Source organism: Cyprinodon tularosa, unplaced genomic scaffold, assembly GCF_016077235.1.
Source record: "Cyprinodon tularosa strain WSP-4 unplaced genomic scaffold, ASM1607723v1 ctg1174, whole genome shotgun sequence".
NCBI lineage: Eukaryota > Metazoa > Chordata > Actinopteri > Cyprinodontiformes > Cyprinodontidae > Cyprinodon > Cyprinodon tularosa.
In genome coordinates, this window is record NW_024037975.1 from 64279 (window position 1) to 86018 (window position 21740).

At 37.2% G+C, this 21740-nt stretch overlaps 1 protein-coding gene across 3 annotated transcripts in view; it reads right to left on the reverse strand.

The window, feature by feature from the left end:
• The window catches only part of uacab (uveal autoantigen with coiled-coil domains and ankyrin repeats b), a 48515-nt gene extending 27006 nt beyond the window's left edge, over positions 1-21509 (reverse strand). For all 3 annotated transcript variants that reach the window (XM_038308843.1, XM_038308851.1, XM_038308825.1), the window contains exon 1: positions 21308-21509. In XM_038308843.1, coding sequence (XP_038164771.1) covers positions 21308-21355 — 48 coding nt within the window. In that variant the 5' untranslated portion in view covers positions 21356-21509. The remainder of the gene's footprint in view (positions 1-21307) is intronic.
• Between the last annotated feature and the right edge of the window lie 231 nt (positions 21510-21740).

The window sequence follows — 21740 nt, forward strand, 5'->3', positions numbered from 1 at the left end:
AATTTTGGAGCCCCGTACTATTTCGTTTTCCAAATAACACATGCAGTCTGTTGTATTCCTTTATTTTCTAAATACAGTATGCTTTGACTTAAAAAAAACAACAACTTTTTTACAAATACTCAACTGTTGGGTAATTTGTAAAAAGTTTGAGTCACAACATCCTATTGCGACAAATATAGTACACTGTGGACGTTGGAAATTCCACATGGAGAATACTTTTTTTAGATATTGTATTCATTAAGTATTTATTTTTAAGCCACAAAAATACCAAACAAAACAAAACTACCTGACAGAAAACAACAGCAACAGAACTCTCCTATGACCACAAAGGGGCAGCAGCATTGATCAAGTTTACCAAGTAGTCTTGATAATTGCAAAGTGGAAAAAGGAAAAGAGTCATTTAACTTTTTATTTTTCTTCTCTTTCTTTAAATAGTTTGCAACAGACGCTGCAATAGTGTTTAATCCTACATGTGTGCAAATGAAACAATGACATTACCTAAAGCTTCTATTTTAAAGAGGATGACCTCTGGGACATAACATCACCTGACACTTCATTAGGTAGCCTAGGTCCCTACCTGTCTGCACTGATTATTTACGGTGTCTGTTAATAATTCATTGGGAGATCAACCTCGCTGCAGATTTGCTCTCACTTGACAGGCTGTACATCTTTTCCAACACCTCATTTTCCTCCCCCTCCCAGCTACCAGACGCTCTAATGGGTGTCTAATATCCTCACAGATGAAATCACAGGTAAAAAATATCTAACTGGTCATGACAACAGACTGAAGCCAAATCCAAACCATAAAACTACATGCTAACGTGTTAGATGATAGTTGTGTTCAGCAAAATGCAATGACTGATATGTTCTCAAATTTTAAGCATGAGGATGATAGTTATCGAGTTAGACCTCAGCAAAGAGGCATTAAGTCATACAACCTAAACCTTTGACATTCAGAAGCAAACTGCACTGGCTTGAATAGTTTTTTTTGTTTGTTTTTTTACAAATATAAAACATGAATATATTCCAACAATGTGCCACAATGGAATTTAAATGTTTACATGACTCTTTGTGAAGCGGGATTTTCTGCGGTTACAGCGACCAAAACAAAGCTACGGAGCAGACTGGACATCAGGAGCACACTTCCCCGTGTGTCATTGTCTCCGATTACGCCTCGATGGGACCGGCTTGTTTTATTTTTATGCTGTTTGTATTTGATTTTATCATTTTACTTGATCGTAGGTTCCACCATAGGGGTTCCACACTAGAGCTGGGCAATTAATTGTGTTTGCAATATAATCGCAATTTAATGAAACACAGTTTTCAAATAGCAGAGGCACCAAATTCTAATCACACTATATTTAAACAACAGTAATAGACAAAATTTCTCCCTCCGGCCCTTTAAGTGGCAGTAAAATGCTTATAGTGGGTTTGTCACCACACAGAAAGGTAGAGAATATTAGCTAACATGCAGATCCATGCATGGAAGTACCGTAATTTTCAGATTATAAGCCGCACCTGAATATAAGCCGCAGAAGCTAAATTGCATGATTTATACATATACAAACCACATCGGACTATAAGCCGCAGGTTTTTTATGTTTAATTACCATATGGTTCGTGCACAGAGAGGATTGTCAGGAAGGAGGAAACTGTTTGGGGAAGCTCCTATTTATTAACATTTCAACGCAATTGAATTGAGACAATTCTACCTGATGGCGTCTCCAACGTCTCACCATTGACTCGTTGATTCCAAGGTTACGTGCAGCGGTTCTATTTCCTTCGTTTACTGCCAAATTGACTGTCTTTAAGTTAAAAGCTGCATCATATGCATTTCAACGTTTGTTTTCCATAATGAGGGTGTCACACAAACTGTCTTGCGCTCGCAATGTCCGTCTTTCTCGGAGTCTGCTTATGGAGGACGTCCGCATTCCTGCGCGCGCGGCTACTTGTGTGTTGAAGCAAATGTGACGTCAACATGGTGGATGGTAAAATCCATAGATTTAGGTACCGTATTACCCTAATGGCCGTTAGCTGAAAATATAGATAAGCCGCATTGTTATATAAGCCGCAAGGTCGAAAAATGGTTGAAAAATGGGGGAAAAGTCGCGGCTTATAGTCCAAAAATTACGGTAGATGTAATGACTTTTTTACACAAAGGTTATAGTAAAGTTCTGCAACAATGGACTCTGGGCAAGCAACCTTTTAAGACTGAATGCTACGTTTACAAGCTTGCGGTTAGTGCAAAGAAAAATCTAAATAAAATCGCAATCGCAATACCGGTTAAAAATAATCAGCATTTAGATTTTTTGCAAAATTGTTCAGCCCTATTCCACAGTTATAACAAAAATCAGAACAATATTACTCAGAAAAAAAATATCTTCCTTTCTATAAAAACAGGCTCAGAACTGACACCAGTCATTGCTTTCTAATTTTATCATTTATCGCCACACAGATACCTGCTCGTGACATTACACATAGCTGCATGCTGTGTGAATACCTCACTGGCATTTTGATTTATTGGTGCAATATACCACCATGGTAGTTAATGGCTAATACTCCAGGAGCTTAAGTGTTACAGAGACCCTCAAGTGGAACCTCAAATAGCATAAACTATGCCTCAGAAACCTCAAGACATTATGTGAATCCCAGCTGTTACCAAAGAATGGTCAGTAAACAAGCAAGATAACATGCAAACATTCAAAGTAGGCAAACAAACAATCCTAAGACCTTAGGGACTGAGAAACAGCTGATCAATAACAACAGTCAGCATGATCACATGCACCTCCAGTCAGTTATGGTTGAGTGAATTGTTAGAAATTAATCTTGTAGCTTTTAATATCACTGAAATGTATATACACATATCTATCCCTTTGTGTTACTATTTTTTTTTCTGACTGCTGTTTGCAGTACTAGACCCCACCCCATCACGCACATCCCTCTGATCTATGACCGAAGATCTGTGAACTGTGCGCAACAGTCTGGGCATGTTGTGTGTAACTGAAAACCCCTTGGGGTGAAGACAAAAAGGGTGGAGGAGGGAAAGCTTGGGTGTGTGTGTGCACACTTGTATAGAAACCAGAGCGAGGACCATTTTATTCAATTTCACCATCACAATGACGACTAGTTTTTATAAAGGGAGGATATTTAGCTGGTCCTCACAAGGTATTTTACTAATGGTTAGGTTTAGAGTTAGGGCATGAGTGTTGCAAATGACTGAGAATCAATGGGAGTCAATACATGGTCCTCACTTCATATACCAAAACAAACGTGTGTGTATGTGTGTGTGTGTGTGTGTGTGTGTGTGTGTGTGTGTGAAAACAGTGTAGAGGACTGGAACAGATAGGTTTGAAAGTGACTGGATCTGGCTGGCTTGCATTCAATCTGTCAGTAGAGGACAGGTAAGTCGATGCTACGGATAGAAAGCCTCTTTTGGATCAGATCAGCTGCACACTGATGCATCAGACCAGGTGTCAGTTTTTAGTATGCACATGATGCAGCAGCCAGATGGCTCTAAATGGTACATCCATTTACCTGGACTACAAATAGAGTGAGAGACTACCACACCCTCTAGTGGTGGAGGGACAAATAACATGATCACTTCAGCAAATCATTATGTTATTATACATCATGTTAGAAACAGATAAAAAGTTTCATATGTCATATAGATTAATCCTGAATTTAAAAGCTTAGAAATAAACTGTTTGAAACTTAGAAACCAGGATAAAAAAATGTAACTGAATGGAGGAAAAAAATGAGGAAAAAACATCATCACTGAAATGTCAGACTTGTGCCTCTAAATGACAGGCTGATAAGGAAGTTCAGACATTAGACTCGGATGTTTTAGAGAAGAAATGCATTTAAAAGTTAAAGGATAGTGACTCTAAAAGGCTATGAAGATTATGAAAACATAAAGCTTATAAAGCTGCAAACATGAGAGGAAAATAAGAACATTTTTATTCAACAAACGTAAATGCAGTGGGATGAATTAAAAAAGATGACCTCTACAGCTGGAAAAAAACTTTGGTAACAGGTGACACTTTTTTTCACAAGGTATGTAATGAATAAAAACTAAGATAAAATGTTTTTTTACCCAACTAGGGGATTCATGGTGAAATCCTACCTTGATTTACCCACAGAATGGAGACTATTTCATTCACCCAGAAGGTCGCAGAGTTTTGGATGACCTGTGACCCGTAGGGCAACACTTTTCCGGACTGCTTTTCGATATCAGCTTTCCAGCTGCCCAAACCCCATGAACTTTGCCCTGCCAGCTCTCAAGTGAAGACAGTCTTAGCATAATCATAAAGACAAGGGTTGCTGTCCGCATACTGCAAGACCATTCTAGAAAGAGAAACTAACAGCTAAAACGTTTGCTCTACCAGCTGTGACACACATAAATGAAAGAGTATGTTGAATTTTGACAAAGGTATTTCAATGTTTTTTTCTTGGCAGGGCTGGACATTTTTCCAATTAATTAGCAGCCATTCAGCTAAACTTCAACAGGCTTTTACACTTCCATGCTGCAGTGAAAAGTTAAAATATCTATTCAAGAGAATATTTCTTCTCTCATTTAAAACGGGAGATGAGAAGAAGACAACTTTTTGCCTAACTAAGAGTATATTTACACATTCAACACTTGTAAAGCAGTTTTTCATCAAAAGTGAAATATAACGCTTTTAATGCAAAAAATAAAAATACATTTAAAAATAGCCATTCTTTAAAGCAACTTGCTAAAATTTTAGTGAAAGTAGTCTAAAAAGATTAGCAACATCTACTTTGATGCTTAAATTGGAACAATTATTTTCATCCATTTTTAATTTATCATCTCTATCAAGGACCAAGTATACTTTTTCAAGTCTTCAATTTTATTGTGGTGAGTGGGGCTTGAACCCAGACCCTCAGGATTCCAAAATCTATGCCCTAACCACTAGGCCACCTCCTTTTAGGTCATACTGTATGTTCTTATAATTATAATCGAAGGAACACAGTTTCGTTACAGAAGACATAAGCTCACAGGATAATGGGTTTTAGGCTGATTTTATATTAGGTAGGCTGGTGATTTAGAGATAAAGAAAACAATGATGAAGCTGACAGAGCTGGAGGCAATGTAAACGGACAGGAGGAAAAAAAATACATTTTGCAAATGGAATAAAACCCTTTAGGAAGTTAACGTAAATACCTTTAAGAGGTAAAATACACACAAAAAACTATGTGGATTTCCATTTTCTGGAAGGGTGTGCAGTGAAAAAGGAGAATAAACATTGCCATGTCTACCATTCATGTTAATACATGTGAAATGATTTTACACAGTTAAACAAAGTCTCAAAAGTGGCCATGAGCTCAGCTCAAGAAAATTATAGGACCAAGGAGGGTGAAAGAATAACAATCTTTTGTATCCATTCGATTACACAAGCAAATATTTGGGCATGCTGATACCTGGCTTCTACAGCAAGCTTTCACAGCCATCAGATGGAGAAGGACACCGAGGTATGCAACAGTGGAGAGGTCAAACTGATAGAGCTTTGATTATAATGGGTCCAGGAGTATTTTACTATCACTTGATATTTTATTTTTACTTCCCTACCTTGGTAAATTGCTAATGACAACTATGCAATACAGCATCAATTAGTAAATGTACTCTAAACAATGCTAGATTACCTATTTTTTTCTAAAAGAAGTGAAATTATATTAGAATGAATATTTGTGAAATATACTAATATTATTAAGTTTCTAAAAAATAAATAAATAAAAAATCTAGAACTTTGTAAAGCAGGTCTGGTCTTGCCTGTTAGGTAAGTACTGGCCTCCTGTCTTCTGACCCACATCTTCCTTCCACGAGGAATCTCCTTCCAGATGTCTAAATGTCTTTCTTAAAGGTTTATTTTAAATGAAACTGGGTTTTTCCCCCCTAATTACTGACTGATGCGCTTTTTATTGACTTTTGCCAGCAAATTAAAAATGTTTTTGTTAGCACAGACAGTGGATCCAACCTACTTTCTAACATTTTACTTTCTGGACCAGGATTATCCACCTCTAGGCCTTACCTCCAAAGCAAAGTCCTCATATGCATAAAAAACTACAGGGACACAAATCTTGTTGTGCTTCTGGTTAAAACACTGCAGACCGCACCCACAAGATGCTCCACCAAAGTCTGAAACTCATCTAGATTGTCCTGAGATACACAAACATGGTAGAACATGTAGAGAAGAATCTGAGCAAAGTATGTTTACTGCTGAGAATCAATGCTGAGAAGAAGCAGAACAGTCAGTGACCCCCCGCTGAGGTCAGTTAGACCTGAAGCTCCATGGGTTTATTCAATACTTTGGGATAGTAAGCTCTGAGGTACAGAGTAGGTCTGTGGGACATAAGGTAAATATTTGTTAGATTATAGTCGAATATTGTGATTATAATCTATTAGGATAAGGGCTTGCCAACATCTTAATATGAATATATGTGTATTGCAAAATAATCATATTTAATATGTGGAACGTGACTTTTAACCATTAACTTACCTCTTTTGATATTTTGCCCCCCCCACCACCACCACAAGATCTATATTCAGCCATTCAGCAAAGATACTGCTACATGGCTGACCAATTAGATGAGCCCTTAAATGATATATTTTGTAAATTACGTTAAAAAAAAAGTTTAACAAGTCAAGAAAACAGGTAAAAAGCTAATTGGAAAGTTAAAAGTAAAGTTAAAAAGTTAGTACGCCTAGTTAACAATTATATTTAGGTTTATAAACTAAAAAATGTAAGTGCCAATATCAGCGTTAATGCCTCTATTATGTTGCACCGAAAAATGTGTTTCCTTAACTCTGAGTGTTTTTCATGAATTTCTTATAGAAGCACTTTTGTTATTTTTCTTTTTATTACATTGACATTCATTTCTGCATTCAAATATCCATTTTTTTTAATGTTACAAACGTAGTAAGCTCTTGTCCTGGATTCCAATAACACCATTGGCTTAAAATTTTGATTTTCAAAGTATTTCACTGAGTGCCCTATAAAGGGTTTACACATCTCAGATATTTCAATATACATAATAGTCTTTGACTACAGCATATGTAACTGACTGATTTCAGGTTTTCATGAAGTTTTATCCATTTTTAAGCAAATATTTTGATTAGTAATGTTGGGGGATTTTTAGAAACCTGGCAAATAATAGTCATAAGTTTGTCGTGGAAACTCTGGCTACGTGCTGTGGGCATTCTTGGCGGTCTTTCTGAGGTTTTTATATATTGATGTCAAAATATCGTTTGATCAAGAATTATGAAATGTTATAAATCATGATATAGCTTTGGGCATAATGTCCAACCCTAACCATAATTATTCTAAATTGTTTCAACAACTAAGCTTTAGCACCTCTGGTACTACAAATACACGTCTTGTGTTAGCGTAAAGGTCAATGCAACAGGCCAAAAATATTACTAACATTCATGGAAATTAAAATCTATAATCTATGCTAATACTTAATCTAAATAGTCCTATTCAGTTGTGGCCAATAAAATTGTGATAAAGGTGGCTCGATATATTGTGCGAAATAAACTCAAAACATGAACTGTGGTTGTTGGAGCAGTAGTGGCTAATAGAGCAGCCGACATAACAAAACGAAGTGGTCTGAATTCAGTCTGGCTATATTTTACAGAGGGATGTGGGACAGTTTTTTTTTCCTGCTCAGAACATAACTGCTGTGAAAACATTCATAGATTAATGTTTGATAGATCTTATTCACTTCATTGTTATCACAGCGGCAGCAATTTCCCCTCCTAAGGCGGCTCGCACAGTGCTTTATTTGATTGAGGAAATGCCCTTCAGCAGAATTCTCTTGAAATCTGCTCACATTTCTAAAGGGTTTTGTTTTCAGAATGTATCTGTAAAATATAAAAATACTGTGCATTACAAGTTGTTTTAAATTATTTATTCTGAGGTGTGTTATACTTTATTACCTTTTGCCATTTGCAAAGTATTCTTAGCAAATAGACATAAGACTGCATGAGCTGTAAGACCAGTTTTCTCAGGATACTTCATAAATCAAATGCAAGAGATAAGGAAAGTCAAAAACAAATGGTAGAACAATCATAATCTTTAACACTTTCCTTAAAAGCAAACAGGTCAAGATTTGAGTTTGTGACGGTCATATTTGATACGTTTCTTTCCCACCATCATGCAAATTTGGAACCAGCTTTTTCAACAGTTAAATAATGAAAGAAAAAAGGAGGATTAGCCGCATTTTCATTTAACGTTTTGGGGGTGAATTAAACAGGGAAGCCAGGCGTAATTTCATCCTAGTCTGATGCTACTCGTGGCCGTAAAAGTAGAGGTTGCAAACTAGCACGGATCACACGCCTGGCAAAAAAAAAGAAGGGTTTTCTGGAATATGTGACAATGTTAAAAACTTAAAACATAGAGAAAGGAATGCAAATCTAATGGGAATATCCTTGAAGATGCAGATAGTGGAAGCAGCCAATAGTTATGTGAGGTAAACAATCGCAAAAAACCATCTCAAGGAGGATAAAACTTTAGCAAAATATAGTTTTTATACTTATTTATTTCTTAGAATTTTACCTTTGCCTATTTCTTAATGAGATACTTTAAATTATGCAGGAAAAAAATATATAAAACATTTGAAGAAAACACAGCTATTAAGCTCTAAAAGGAAATGCAGGTAGCAGAGGAAACTGGGCTCCAAAGAACCAAGTGATGTGGAACCCCTACTCGTCATCCTCCATGTATGCAGGACCAGGTCACATGGGCAGCATGCATGTCGTAAAGATGAAAAACTTGCTTCTCATCAGATATCTCATCTGTGGGGCTCCAAAGGTGTTCCAGGGACACCTGAGATACACCTGAGAAAACCATTCACCTGGAAGAGCTGGGAGAGGTTCATCCTGGCCTCTTTGCACTCAGCTGTAATATTCCACAGTGCATGCTGTAGGTATTGTAGTAGGGAACCAGCAAAACACCGTCAGAGACCCGATGGCCCTAATTGGGTCAACTAAGGGCCACAGACTCCATACTCTTACAGGGAACTACATGGGACACAGTGTAATGTGTGGAGCACATGTGGGCTGGTTGGGCAAACTCCCCTGAATCGTCAGCCATCCTGCAGAGGGTCGAGCATCCTGCGGGGTTCCATACCCAGATAGAAAAAACACACGGCCCCTACTGAACCTGAGGTTTGACAATCAACCAAATTTTTCTCCTTCCTCTGGCATAGGCTTCCCAGCAAAGGCTTAGAAGTGCAATCCCTTCAGTTGGAATATTCCCTCTGGTTCCACTTCTCATGAATGGAAACCACCATCCAAATCTGCCAGTTTAAGGTTATTGTATGAGGCCAGCACACAATGTTGAAGAGGTGCGCCAAACTTAACACCTAGAGCGGAAACAATTAATCGGATTAATCAATTAAATTAATATTAATTAAATCAAGTAATTTAGTGATGGATTAATCGTTAACTGGATTATAGAGACTCTAAAACATGCCTTAAGTTGTCAGAGCAATCTATTTAGAGCAGTAATTATATGAAAATTATATAAAAAAAAAAATGACAAACATTTTGTATTTAAGATTAAAAAAAGAGAAAATTTTTCTTCCGTCAATATCATCAATCCAGAAAACCTAAAGTTGAAAAGTTTTAGTTTCACCTTGTTTAATTCTGTAAAAAATGTTCTTCAAGGAAATATTTTTTTATCCAATTATTAATCGGCTTATTGAAAAACATAATCAACAGATTAACCTATAAGCAGAATAAGCGTAAGCTGCAGCCCTATCAACCCAACAACATCCAGAGATTTAAAATTACTCCTGGTGGATAATAAATACTTTGTACTCTGAGACCCAGTCTCTGCTTCCACAATGGCTGCCATGACAGCAGGGTTGAGGAGATTCTCAAAGTTTCCCTTCCACTATCCAATAATATTCTCAGTCAAGGTCAGCAGCTCCCCACTCCCACTATAAATGGTGATAACGAAGTACTACTCCCCCTACGGAGGCCATGGATGGTTTGGCAGAATCGCTTTAAAGTTTTGCAGAAACATGCAGTTAAAAAAGCAAATAAAACATTTGGTTGAAATGTGAAAATTCAACTAAGCTACGAGAGAAATTAGTTTTGTTAGAAGTTAGCTTCCCGTCTTTTCACAGGTTTGAAACTTTTAAATAATCTGAGGAGAGCATGGTTTAAAGAGGCTTTATCTATAGCAAACCGGTTTGCTCTACATCAGCACAATCCTCGTATTCCTGTTGCTCAGCGCGCCTGGCTGTATGTGGAACAGCTGATGTCAGCCAAAGCCCACCCAAAGTCAGTCAATAAACTCAGGCCCCTCATCTCATATCTCATGTAGCCTTCCCTGAACGCTGGTTATCTCCTTTTACTTGATGCAAGAAACACTGATGGCTCCAATTACTCAAACAGTGTATCAACCCTTTAAACAGAATACAACAGAAACAGAGGGTCATTTTATCACAACAAGCAAATTTCTGTCCCCTGGTGACAGGATCGGCACAGCATGGGAACACTGCTGACATGACCTCATGGCAGCTCCTGTGGAGCCAGACCTTAATCCAAAAAAAAAAAAAAGAAAAAAAAATCATGTGTTGCTGACTACTATTTACTGCTGGGCCAAAACAACATTCATCCTCACACATGTTTTAACTCCTCCTTGTTACAGTTTGCCTGCTATGGCCTTAATCTCCTAATAAATTCCTCTAAATACCTAATAGAGCGCGCAGGACATGCTAATGTAAACAATGAGGTTGAATATAAGAGAAATATTTTTCAGCCCCCTATATAAACGTTTTAGAAATGTACTTTATTTCTTTACACATTTAGCAAATGTTTTTTTTTGTGTGCACTAAAAAGCTCCTATCAGCAGCATGTGTGTCTGTGCATGCATGTTGGCTGCATATGTCCAATCTATCACTGACAAACATTGTGTATAAAATTCATGCTTCGCTCTTAAATGAAGCAGGTAAGGGATGTGTTGAGGTTCTCATAGCAGCCATGTACCCGTTTGCAAGATAATACACTGATAACCTTGAATAAAACAGTATCACAACATTAGATGTTTTACAGTGTGTGCAAAGTATTCTGACCTCAACAACAAAATCTTAAATCATTATAGTAATTAGCCAAGCTCAAGTTCACTAACCAACGTGCTGCTTAATGTGAATGATAAAAAATTCCACAATTTACTAAGTTTTTCAGATTCTTACAGCATGAAATAAATAATCTGACTTCATCCTATTTTTTTATCCAATTTGATCCAAATTAAGTACCATTTAAAACTGACAGACAAAACATATAATACAACATTCCTGTAAAAATGTCCCATGTCATTTTTAATTGTCATTCCGTTTCATTTTTAGGTTATAAATAAAGGAACCTCCCGATTTACTTGCACTGCATTTTACATCAGTCCACTTTCTATGGATCTATATCAATAACAGTTATCAACTCTATATATTTTAGGGACACATCCTGCATGTCTCTGTAACTAGCTTTAGCATTTGATCATAGCCATAGCTCATGATAAAAAATAAACAAATAGAAGCCTAGACAACGCAGCTTCATTGCTGTTCCTATGTCATTTATCTGGTATTCTGTAAATATATAAAGTCACAATTTTACTCGCTTTCGGCGTGGTCTGGTGGAAACCATCTACACAAACAGTGATTTAATTTACAAGGGTTTTTTTTGTCCCTTTCTAATAATTTCTGTTAGTTCTATTCAATATTTTTGTTTGTTTTATACTTTAAGACTATTTGTACATTTTTTGCTCGTGTTGTTGCTTTAGTGATGCACTTAAATTTTTTTTAATGAGCCTTTTAACATTGTAAATAAATCAAACAGAAAACAAAAACGTAAAAAAAAACTGCAACATACAACATTTGTTTTCCCGTGTTAAACAATCTAAGGCATATAAAAAGATCAGGACCATGCAGACTGATCCCCTATTCAGAAAAAAGCAACTATAAATAATCTACTTTTTATAATGGATGGGAGGTGGTGCTGAATGCTGAATTTTCTTTCAAATCTTATAGAAACAATGAGCTAAGAAGCAACGCAGTCGAACTCGGGAAGTTAACTCTGATGTGACCCTTGGCAGGATACGTTCCAGCACTTCCTATATGTGAAATATGTCTGCATGGTTCCTCAGCAGGCTGAAACTTTTCAACTTTTTCTTTTAAAACAACAAAAAGGGCAAAAGGGTAAATGAGAAATCAGTCAATCTAACTTTAAAATCTTGTGTGGCCTAAAGGACGTCCTCTATACCTCACCGTTTCGGGTTCGAACATCAAACAAAAGAACGCAGACAGTGAATCCTTTTCAGAGAGCTGATGAGCAGTCTATACTCCATTATGCAGAATTGACAAAGCCCAGATTGTTAGAAACAATCCGGGAATGTTGTCATTCTGGTTTTTTTAGACTGTGTTCTAAACAGACCTTCCATCGCCTGAACAGATGTACATGAATAAAGACTAAATCTATATAATCTGAGCCCCAAAGGGCAGACATATGTTAAATAGAGGTAGAGGAGTTAAAAGAGGATCACCCCTTCTGGCAGAGATTTAAAAAGGCCAATTGGATGTTGCAAAATTGCAGCCTACCCTCCCAGATAAGTACTGAGACTCTTTAAGGTTTAACAACAGCTTGGGGGTGATCCCTTCTAGGTATAAGGGCCAGCAAACAAAACAACCCCGCACAGACCGACATGAAATCATATCATTATGAATCTGCACACCTCTCATCTTGTAAAATTACAGCTTAAAAAGTGTAAATAAGCAATTTTCCTAAATTGTACATCATGTAAAATGAAAAAGACGACAAATACACCAAAAGGTACGGATGAACTACACGGCATGTCACAACTTGAAAGTTTATTTATCTTTGCATGACAGACATTCACAAAGTTAGACACAACAATAACTGGTGGAATGATGCATCACATCCTTCAGGCTGCTGCTCTTCTGCTCCAATAGCATTTTTTACTTTTTTTTAAAGGCGTAGTCCTGTCCTCGTGTTCATTTCTACAGTAAAAGTTTCAGCAAGAGCAACAATCCATTACCAGAGTCTCCAAAGATTTGCCAGGGCAAAAAGGTTTAAAAGCCTCCATGTGGAACAAGAGGAAGGTGAGAGAACAAGTGACCGAGGTGAATGATGGATTTACTTGTTGTCTCCCAAAACAACCAAAGATTTGTCAATTCAAAAAGCTAAAAAAGTACTGCATGATATGGTTTACATCTGAATATGCAGGTATCTGTTTTTAAACATAAATTAAAGAACATAAATTAGGTTGTGTAATTTATGTTCGAAAAAAAATGTTAAAACTTGAATGGCTTTGTGGGATTAACTAGAGATCTGAACTCGTTTAAGAAAGATTAATTAGCAACTCTAGGCCCTTTTAAACTAATTCTGTAATTTGCCCAAACACAGACTAAATTAGATGAGGCAGCTATATAAACTAAACAGAGTATAGAGAAGGCACAATTAAAATCCTGCAGATACAATCTGCATTTGAAATGTGAAATGTAAAATTTATCAATCATTTATAATCATTTAACATTTATCATTTAAAAAAATGACATATTTATGTCCTTAATTCTCTCTATTGTTAAGTCCAGTTGCAAGACTTCAACCAAGACATAGAAATAGGCTTTCGGTTAAATGCTAGAAGTGGTTTAAAATGAAATTAGCAGCTTGTTACACAAAATATTTGCTGTCACACAAACATTTGCTGTTATCGAGGAACAACTCTTGGCTCAGAGAGCAAAAAAATATATAATTACGCAAGCAGAGCCAACGGGTTTTGCGAGCAGATCCTTGACTCGAGCAGAGACTGTTTTACACATGAGGAGGAAATATCTGTTCAAGAAGCATTAGATCTGAGAGCAGAAACAAAGATTTGATGGAGAGTACAGAGTTGAAAGAAAGCTGAAGCTTTGAATGCCAACATTACAAGTTTGGAGAGCATGTAGAGGAAATCCTGTTCTCAAATTGAAAATGTGTGCTCTTGGTTTTTGGCAGGAAAAATCCTTCATAAACAACATTCTCCAAACCATAACCTCCCCAAAAAAACAACAACAGAAAAACAGCTTTTAAAGTGGAGCTGGTTCAACTATCAAACAAAACATCCTGCATCTGGCTCCTTTGACCCACAACTCAACAATACATCAGCCCAGCACCCTGTACTCTAACAGCGCCTCAGAGGAGCTTATTTAGTGTTAAAGAAGAGAAAATAACACATGTGATATGAAGTACAAAGGAGAATGAAAGTGAGACTAACATAGTATCTTTACCGTACTTCATAACCTGCGTGAATGAAACGTTTTAAGAATGACCAGAGTCAAGTTTTATAACGCCATAAAAGTTCACAGATAAGGCTGGCTGTGCTGTCCAAACACTACATACTGGATGTGATTGCTTAATCTTTGATTTACGTCTTTCATTACACTGTGCTGCTGTGTCTTTGCCTGAGGGAAGCTTCTCATTAGCTCAGAGTTCAGAGCATCAGAAAGCTGATGAGAGCTAAACAAAACGTTGTTTGTGATGGCCAGCTCAGCTCTCGCAGTGGCAATCCTCAAAGTTTGTTCATGTTTTAATAAGATCCTGCTTTCTACAAAAATACGCAACTGGTTGCAGCCTAAATGTACTCCTTTACTATAAAGTCGTTCCAACAACCCCTCAATTAAACCTTCTATTTGTTACAGAGATGTTGTAGATTAAAGTGCTTTTTATGAATCATCCGCTGAAACGCTGTAGAGAGCTATAATCTCCATTTGATGTAAACTTTTTGCATATTCTCCTTTATAAAACTGGGCTGCTGTATTTTTCCCAGTGCTTAGGAGAGCTGCAGAAAAATCTGCTACCATTGTTCGTATTCAAAGAATCATAACTAAAGGTGAATCAGAGAACATCAGAGCTTTTAGTGCAGAAATAAGCTCATCTCAATGTAATATTAATCACATCTTTAACAAAAGCCTCACTGTACATGTTGTGCTTATCTGTAAAAACTAACTTAAAGGTAAAGTAACTAAAGGTAAAAACCCAAAAACTCTTGAAGATGCTAAAAATAAATGCAAAAGATCAAACTCAATTCAAAAATACATTATTTTTAGACGTGTATGGCACATGGAAGAAATAGAAAATGTACAGAAATAATATCAGGCATCAGAATGACTCTTTATTGTGATCAGCACCACACTGAGACCAGCACAGAGCTGAGAATACAGTATGCTCGGTTATTAACCTGAAGGTCAGCAAACCACATGGGGTGTGGCTCTTAAACGTTTCTTTTCAGCCCATTCTCTCCCTCTCTCTCCCCATCTCTTTCCCAAACACATATTTCACAAGAACTGTAATTTTGCAACTTTCAAAGCTTGTCACATATTCTAAGCATTACTGGATCCAACACATTCCCAACAGACCATGTAATGCAGCCTCCTGCAGGGTGATGTTCTGCTCTTCTCTTTGCTCCTGGCAGAAGTATTACTTTACTGTTTTGGAAAATCCTTATCAAAACCTGAAGGTCAAATTTATAATATTACATTCACCTCCCACATGCAGCCTAATACCCATTATCATGTACTGTATGTGCCAACATGGTCCACAGCTTCCAGGTAGTAGCTACAACCCTCAACCTTCTGAGATTAAGTCAAGCGAGTTATTTAAAATAACTTAAACCATTTCACTATCACAACCACTGCAATCCGCAGTCTACATGCCTGCAAGGTAAGGATCAGGTGCTAAACACTGACGAGAAGTATGCATGTAATAAGACCCATGGTGGTTACAGTGCATGGAAAAAAACTCACCAACAGCCATGCAAAACGTTTGCCTCACCCATAAAATGCATTACAGCCGTACCTGTGACTAAAAAGCGTATCATTTCTGCTGAAAAGAAGGTGAGCAAACTAGTTTACACAACGGAGAGGTTTAGGGCCTCTGCTGCATGTTTAAACCAGAGGATTTCCTGAGGGACAATACAGACGTTAACTGAACCAACACCCAGTGGAGGTCCATCTCAAAAGAAAAACAGCTAAATCAGTGTATGAATTTCCCATCTCTTAAATACATCAACATATCATTCTTCTCTGTCTTTTTCCAATGCCAGGGTAGTCACTCTTAGCTACAACCCATTAGCACATTACCTATAAGTTTATATATTATATTCACAGTACAGCTGCACTATATTAAAAGCCATAGGGAAGCGGCTGCATTTCCAAATTCTCCCGAGAGGTGCACGACTTTACACGAGTGAATCAAGTGAATGTGACTAGTTGTTTATCAAGGGAGCGGGATTGTTGTGGTGGAAGGTTTGCAAGCATGTATGATTGTAGCCAGTTTGTCTGAAGCATGTTGCTAACCAGTTAGCAACTTAGGTTCCCAATCGGAAATTACATTGGGACCAAGTAGCATTTAGAAACAACACTGTCAAGGAACGCTATGGACAGCGGAAACAGGAGGAGGGCAGTTTAGTGTCTGAGTTCGTGGATGAGTCTCCTCCATCATACATTTTTTATTTAGAGGAGAAAAGCGGGGACTAAGATGCTGTGGAAGAGGACGCCTGGGCGGCAGAAGCTTGGTTTGGTGTAGAAGGCTTCCAGCCGTACATGTTTGAGCCCTTGCCTCGCAACGCTGCCAGTTCTGTTAGCTCCACGCCTGCTGAAGACACAGACGTCCATCCCCGTGAACACTGGGACGGAACTCAATGGGAAAGTAAATTATTCTTATTTCTGATTTCAACCGTTGCGTATATTAGCTGCGACATGTGAATTAAGATGCTATGACCTAGAAAATGAGACAGATGGCCGTTGACATATGATTGGCCGAATTTAGGTGTTCAGGCTGACGTATAATTAACTGGCCTGCATAAATAACGTTTTAAAAAAAACACAGATTTTAAGACAGGATTCTTTTTAAATAGACATTTTGTAACTTTTGGGACAATATGGTCTGATAAAGAGAACAATTATATACATGTTTAAGACAGAATGATTTGAAATTTAAATACGATTTCCCTACAACTTTAAAATCACAACTGTGACTGTAAAGTCAACCTAAACATCATCACAAAAGACTCGTTAGATGGAATATTTGTGGGCGTTGATGTTTCCGAGTAGCATAAATGCACACTGTAAGCTCCGTCGATGTTGCCGGATTTTCATCCCCCTCTTTTAATGGATTTTGAAGAGACCGAAATGGCAAAACATATGAAGTAATACTCAGCAGGAAATCTTTAATTCTGATAAGACGGTAAAGAAAAAGGTTTTCTGAAGTAAATGGGAAATACTGATGTAGGAAAACTATTCCAGGATAGATATTAAATACAGTTGGGTTGGTAAATAAAACAGGATAGATTTCTTATTAATAATAAAATGTCTATTAATGTTACTAAACTCTGATTAGGAATTATCCGGTATCCTGGTTGTCGTAGGAAGAGGAAAGGATTTAGGTTCAAATTAAAAATCAGCCATTTTTCCCCTTAGTCTTCATTTTAAGTAGTTAAAACAACAAAAAACTAAATAAATTATTGATATTGATTAATATAAAAACATTTTTTTTTTGCCATATTGCACATCTCTAGAATTAAGTGAGACTTCTTGAATAAGTCTGCATTGACTTCCACACACACCTAGCCCTGCTGCCTAACTGTTGCTCTCTGTGTGGGAATTCTTTCTGCTTTCCTGCAAGGTGAAGGTTTTGAGGAATGTCAAGCCAACCAGATCCAGACATTTGAGCCTAATCTAGATATGAACATTCCTATTTTTACATTCTCTACTAATGCATTTTAAATTCCAAAGTCAATTTTCATTCAACAAAAGAATTCTGATCTAATTTTTAAAACAAACATCTTAAAAATTAAAGAAAAAAAACATGTAAGCAACAAGAAAACCCTTGAAAAGTTCAGTTTCTGTATCTGAAAAGAGTAAAAAAAAGACCCAAAATAAATGAACGATATGTGCATTTGTCTTCAACCCGTTCAAGCGAGAAATGATTCCATTGTTTTCCCGTCACAGACATGACAGCACACGTGAGAAACGTTAGAGAATAAAAGGCTTCTCACAATAGAAAAGCAGAAACCTGAGTGAACAGGATCCAACAAGCTCTCATTCTATCAAATCCAGAGCTGGTATCAAACGGATACTGTGGCGTTTTGTGCTCCGAGTGCTAGATACTCTACATTGTTATTTCAGCTCCCTTAAAGGCTATCAGGGAATACTTTGCATTCCATCACTGAAACAGGGTCTAAACATAAAACTGTACTTGTGAGGTGAGTTTGAAAAAACAATGAGTAAAGCAAAACTAAGATAAATGAAGGTCAAGTAGAGGCAGAGTTTGTTACACAGGTAAAATCACTCACTGAATAAAACGGCCTGAACTTTCATTTTCCAATTTGTGTTCACACAACAACCCTTTGCACCTAGTTTCCTTTGCATCAGCTCAAACCACTCCCCGTCCAAGAATGCTGATGTTTTCACAATAAATAACACTGGAGTCATGATGGCCTGATTGTAATCCAACATATTTTCAATACAACTTTATGCTTTTTGCCAGCTTCAAGGTTGATTTATTGCTTTTATGCCAACTGATAGTCTAGGTTTCCTCACGATGTTAGATCAAAAGCAATAAGTCATAAAGCATCGTATGACAACTCTGCTGCTCTTACACTTGGCAGCACATCGGTTTTCAATAAGGTTCAACACCTCCTCACATTTAGAAATGCTTTCAGTTTTGCCCGCATGTTTTCGGTTATTCCTTTTGCTATCTTGCGTTCGCTGGAGAATAAAATGGGAACAACGTGGAATCTCAACAAAGACCTGAGCTAAATGTCACATCTGTTTTCTCAACACAACCTATCGTTAACTTTTTCAGAGAAAGAAGTTTGCTTTAATCCCCCCCTCTAATGATTTTTAAAGATGCACCATCTGATTTTATCTAAGGCAGTGAGACAGCCTTCATTGCAAATGAATAAAAACAAACTATTTTAACAGTCCCTTTAAATAGAGGGGGGACTGAGAGTTTAGCACACAGATCTTATGGGCTCCATTCCTTTCTCATGGTAATTGCAGATCGTAGTGCCAGAAAAACACCCACTCCAAGCTGAACGCTGCATAAATGTAATCAAAGCCTGACAGGTAAAGTTTAGAAACCGTATCTTAATAGTAAAGCATTAATTTTTTGGCATCATCATTATTGTCAAATCATAAATGCATTAGGCCACATCTCCTTAGACCAGAGCATGTTTTAGGAAGGCATTAAGAGGGACATTCCTGAAAGGACGTCTTTGTTTCCATGGCGTCCTAAACCATGGATAGCCCTTTACTACAAATGCTGCACAAATGTCAAGACTTTACGTCACTTTTAAAACTCACTGGGCCATAAAAATACAGTCTGGAAGATTTGGTTGGCATAGTTTATGGGTCGTTTTTATTATGCCCTAGTTTGTGTTAAACTGGGCTGTTTTATCAATGGATGAGATTCATTTTATGCAGTTTAGCACTTGAGTCAATACCAACTTTGCTCTCCACTCATTTTTTACTGTCATTAACCTTGCTTTCTTTCACAATCTTTTACTTTAAATACAAAATGATTATATAAAAAAATTAGGCTCAGTCTAGGGCTGTCCTTTTCTCTCTCACTCTGGGAGCCAATGGGTTTAGCTGCAGGTTTTTCCTTCTGAATGTGAGTTGTTTCTCTCCACTGTTGCTACATGCTTTGGATTTTTTGTCTTGTAAATGTCAAACACAATGGATACAAAAAAAAAAAGTCTGAATGAAAATGGAACTGCATTGGGTTTAATGTGACCATATCTTTGTTTAGCAAATAATTTGCATACGTTATGTCCATTAAATAGAAAGTGGAAGTAAACAAACCCAAGCATTGTTTTAATGCCAACATTCCATCTTTATAAACAAGGACCCTGATGACAACCTATATTGCAATGTATCTTTCCCTCTCAGATAAATATATCTGAACTGTTAGTGTGGCTCTGCCGGGGAGGTTGCCCACCTCTGCATATAAAGAGAATTTTCACACACGAACGTTGAACCTTCCCAAAAGAAACAACTTTGAGTTCATTAAAGAAATACATTTTTCACTAGTCACATAAAAACATTTCAAAGCAGCTGTCTCTTCCGTTCATGGCATCAGGGAGTCTTAAACACCTTGAAGGGCAGGCATCTATATTTCACTCTTGTCTAGAGTCAGGAGGCAGCCACTCTCCGTCATCTCACTCCCAACTCCCCACGTAGACTCCAGCACAGAGAGGTTACTTCTATTTGGCTGAGACAAGGCACAGTCTAATCTGATCTCACAATATAATATTATATATATATATATATATATATATATATATATATATATATCCCGCTTTAAGTCTAATTTATTAGATAGATAGATAGATAGATAGATAGATAGATAGATAGATAGATAGATAGATAGATAGATAGATAGATAGATAGATAGATAGATAGATAGATAGATAGATAGACATGAGAGACTGTAAATACTGTCATCATTTGCACATCTCTGATGTTGCTGCTATTTTCAAATATCCACTACTGTAAAAATGTCCATTGCTGTATATTGGTTATTCATTCTCCAGATGCAGAGTTTTCCATTATTATATTTGTTTGTCTTTTAATTCTATACAATGATGTTATTCTTATATATTTTTCTATAGTCCATATTTGTGTGACAATAGATAATCTTTTTGCTATATATATATATATATATATATATATATATATATATATATATATATATATATATATATATATATATATAACTATTTTAACTAAACACATATCTTCTTTTATCAGTTTAGGGCGTTTTCAGGACAAAATATGTTCAAATCAAGGGAACCATTGGACTGTGAGATTCCTGAACCTTTCTGATAAGAGCAGATAGTTTGGTGCATTAATTTGACCTGTAAGAACCTGTTTTTTTCTCTCTCTTTTTTTGTCTGTGATAACCAGCAGCAGTGATGTGGAAAGCTCTGCAGGTCATAGAAACACTGAGCCCAATCCATGCAGTGTGTTTAGAAACATATAGCGCTCCATCCGCATCTGGTTCAGAGCTGCAGGTGCTTCGAGCTGTTTTTCCCAAACAGACCTCAACCACCGTGGGAACATGCCCACGGATAATGTGGTCGCTATAGGAGGGGGGAGGCCAGGGTTACAAATAACCCCTGGTGTGGAAACACAACGTCTGACTAGAGAAGCTGAAAACTAGCTTCACTGCAGCCATAAAATGGGAGGGAATATTAGCAAAACATAGCAACCAAATGTTATCAACTTACTGTGATGGTAACTTCGTGCTTTTTCAGTCGATACTTCAGGCTCTTCATCTTGTATCTGTCTTGTTTCTCAAATTAAAAGTATGTTTCCACCGCAGACTTTCATAAACAGAGCACAGACTGACCTAAAAGTTTCCCTGTAAAGTTTCTCTATCTGTTCTCCCGTCTTCAGCCCGAGTTTCACCTGACGCTTTTAACTGTAAACTCCGGTCGCACTTTGATTGATAGCCAGCTCATCCAATCAACGTGGGAATAAGCGTGGGGCTTGAGAGTTAATCCAATGGGAGCACGCAGGGGGCGGGACTTCCCTGACCAGAGCTTTGGGAGACGTTGGAGGAGTCCTGGGATAGAACAAGGAAAGTTCACCAACAGGTTTACCTGAAACAGAATACTGTAGAATCCCAATGAGCAAAAAATAAATAAATAAATAAATAAT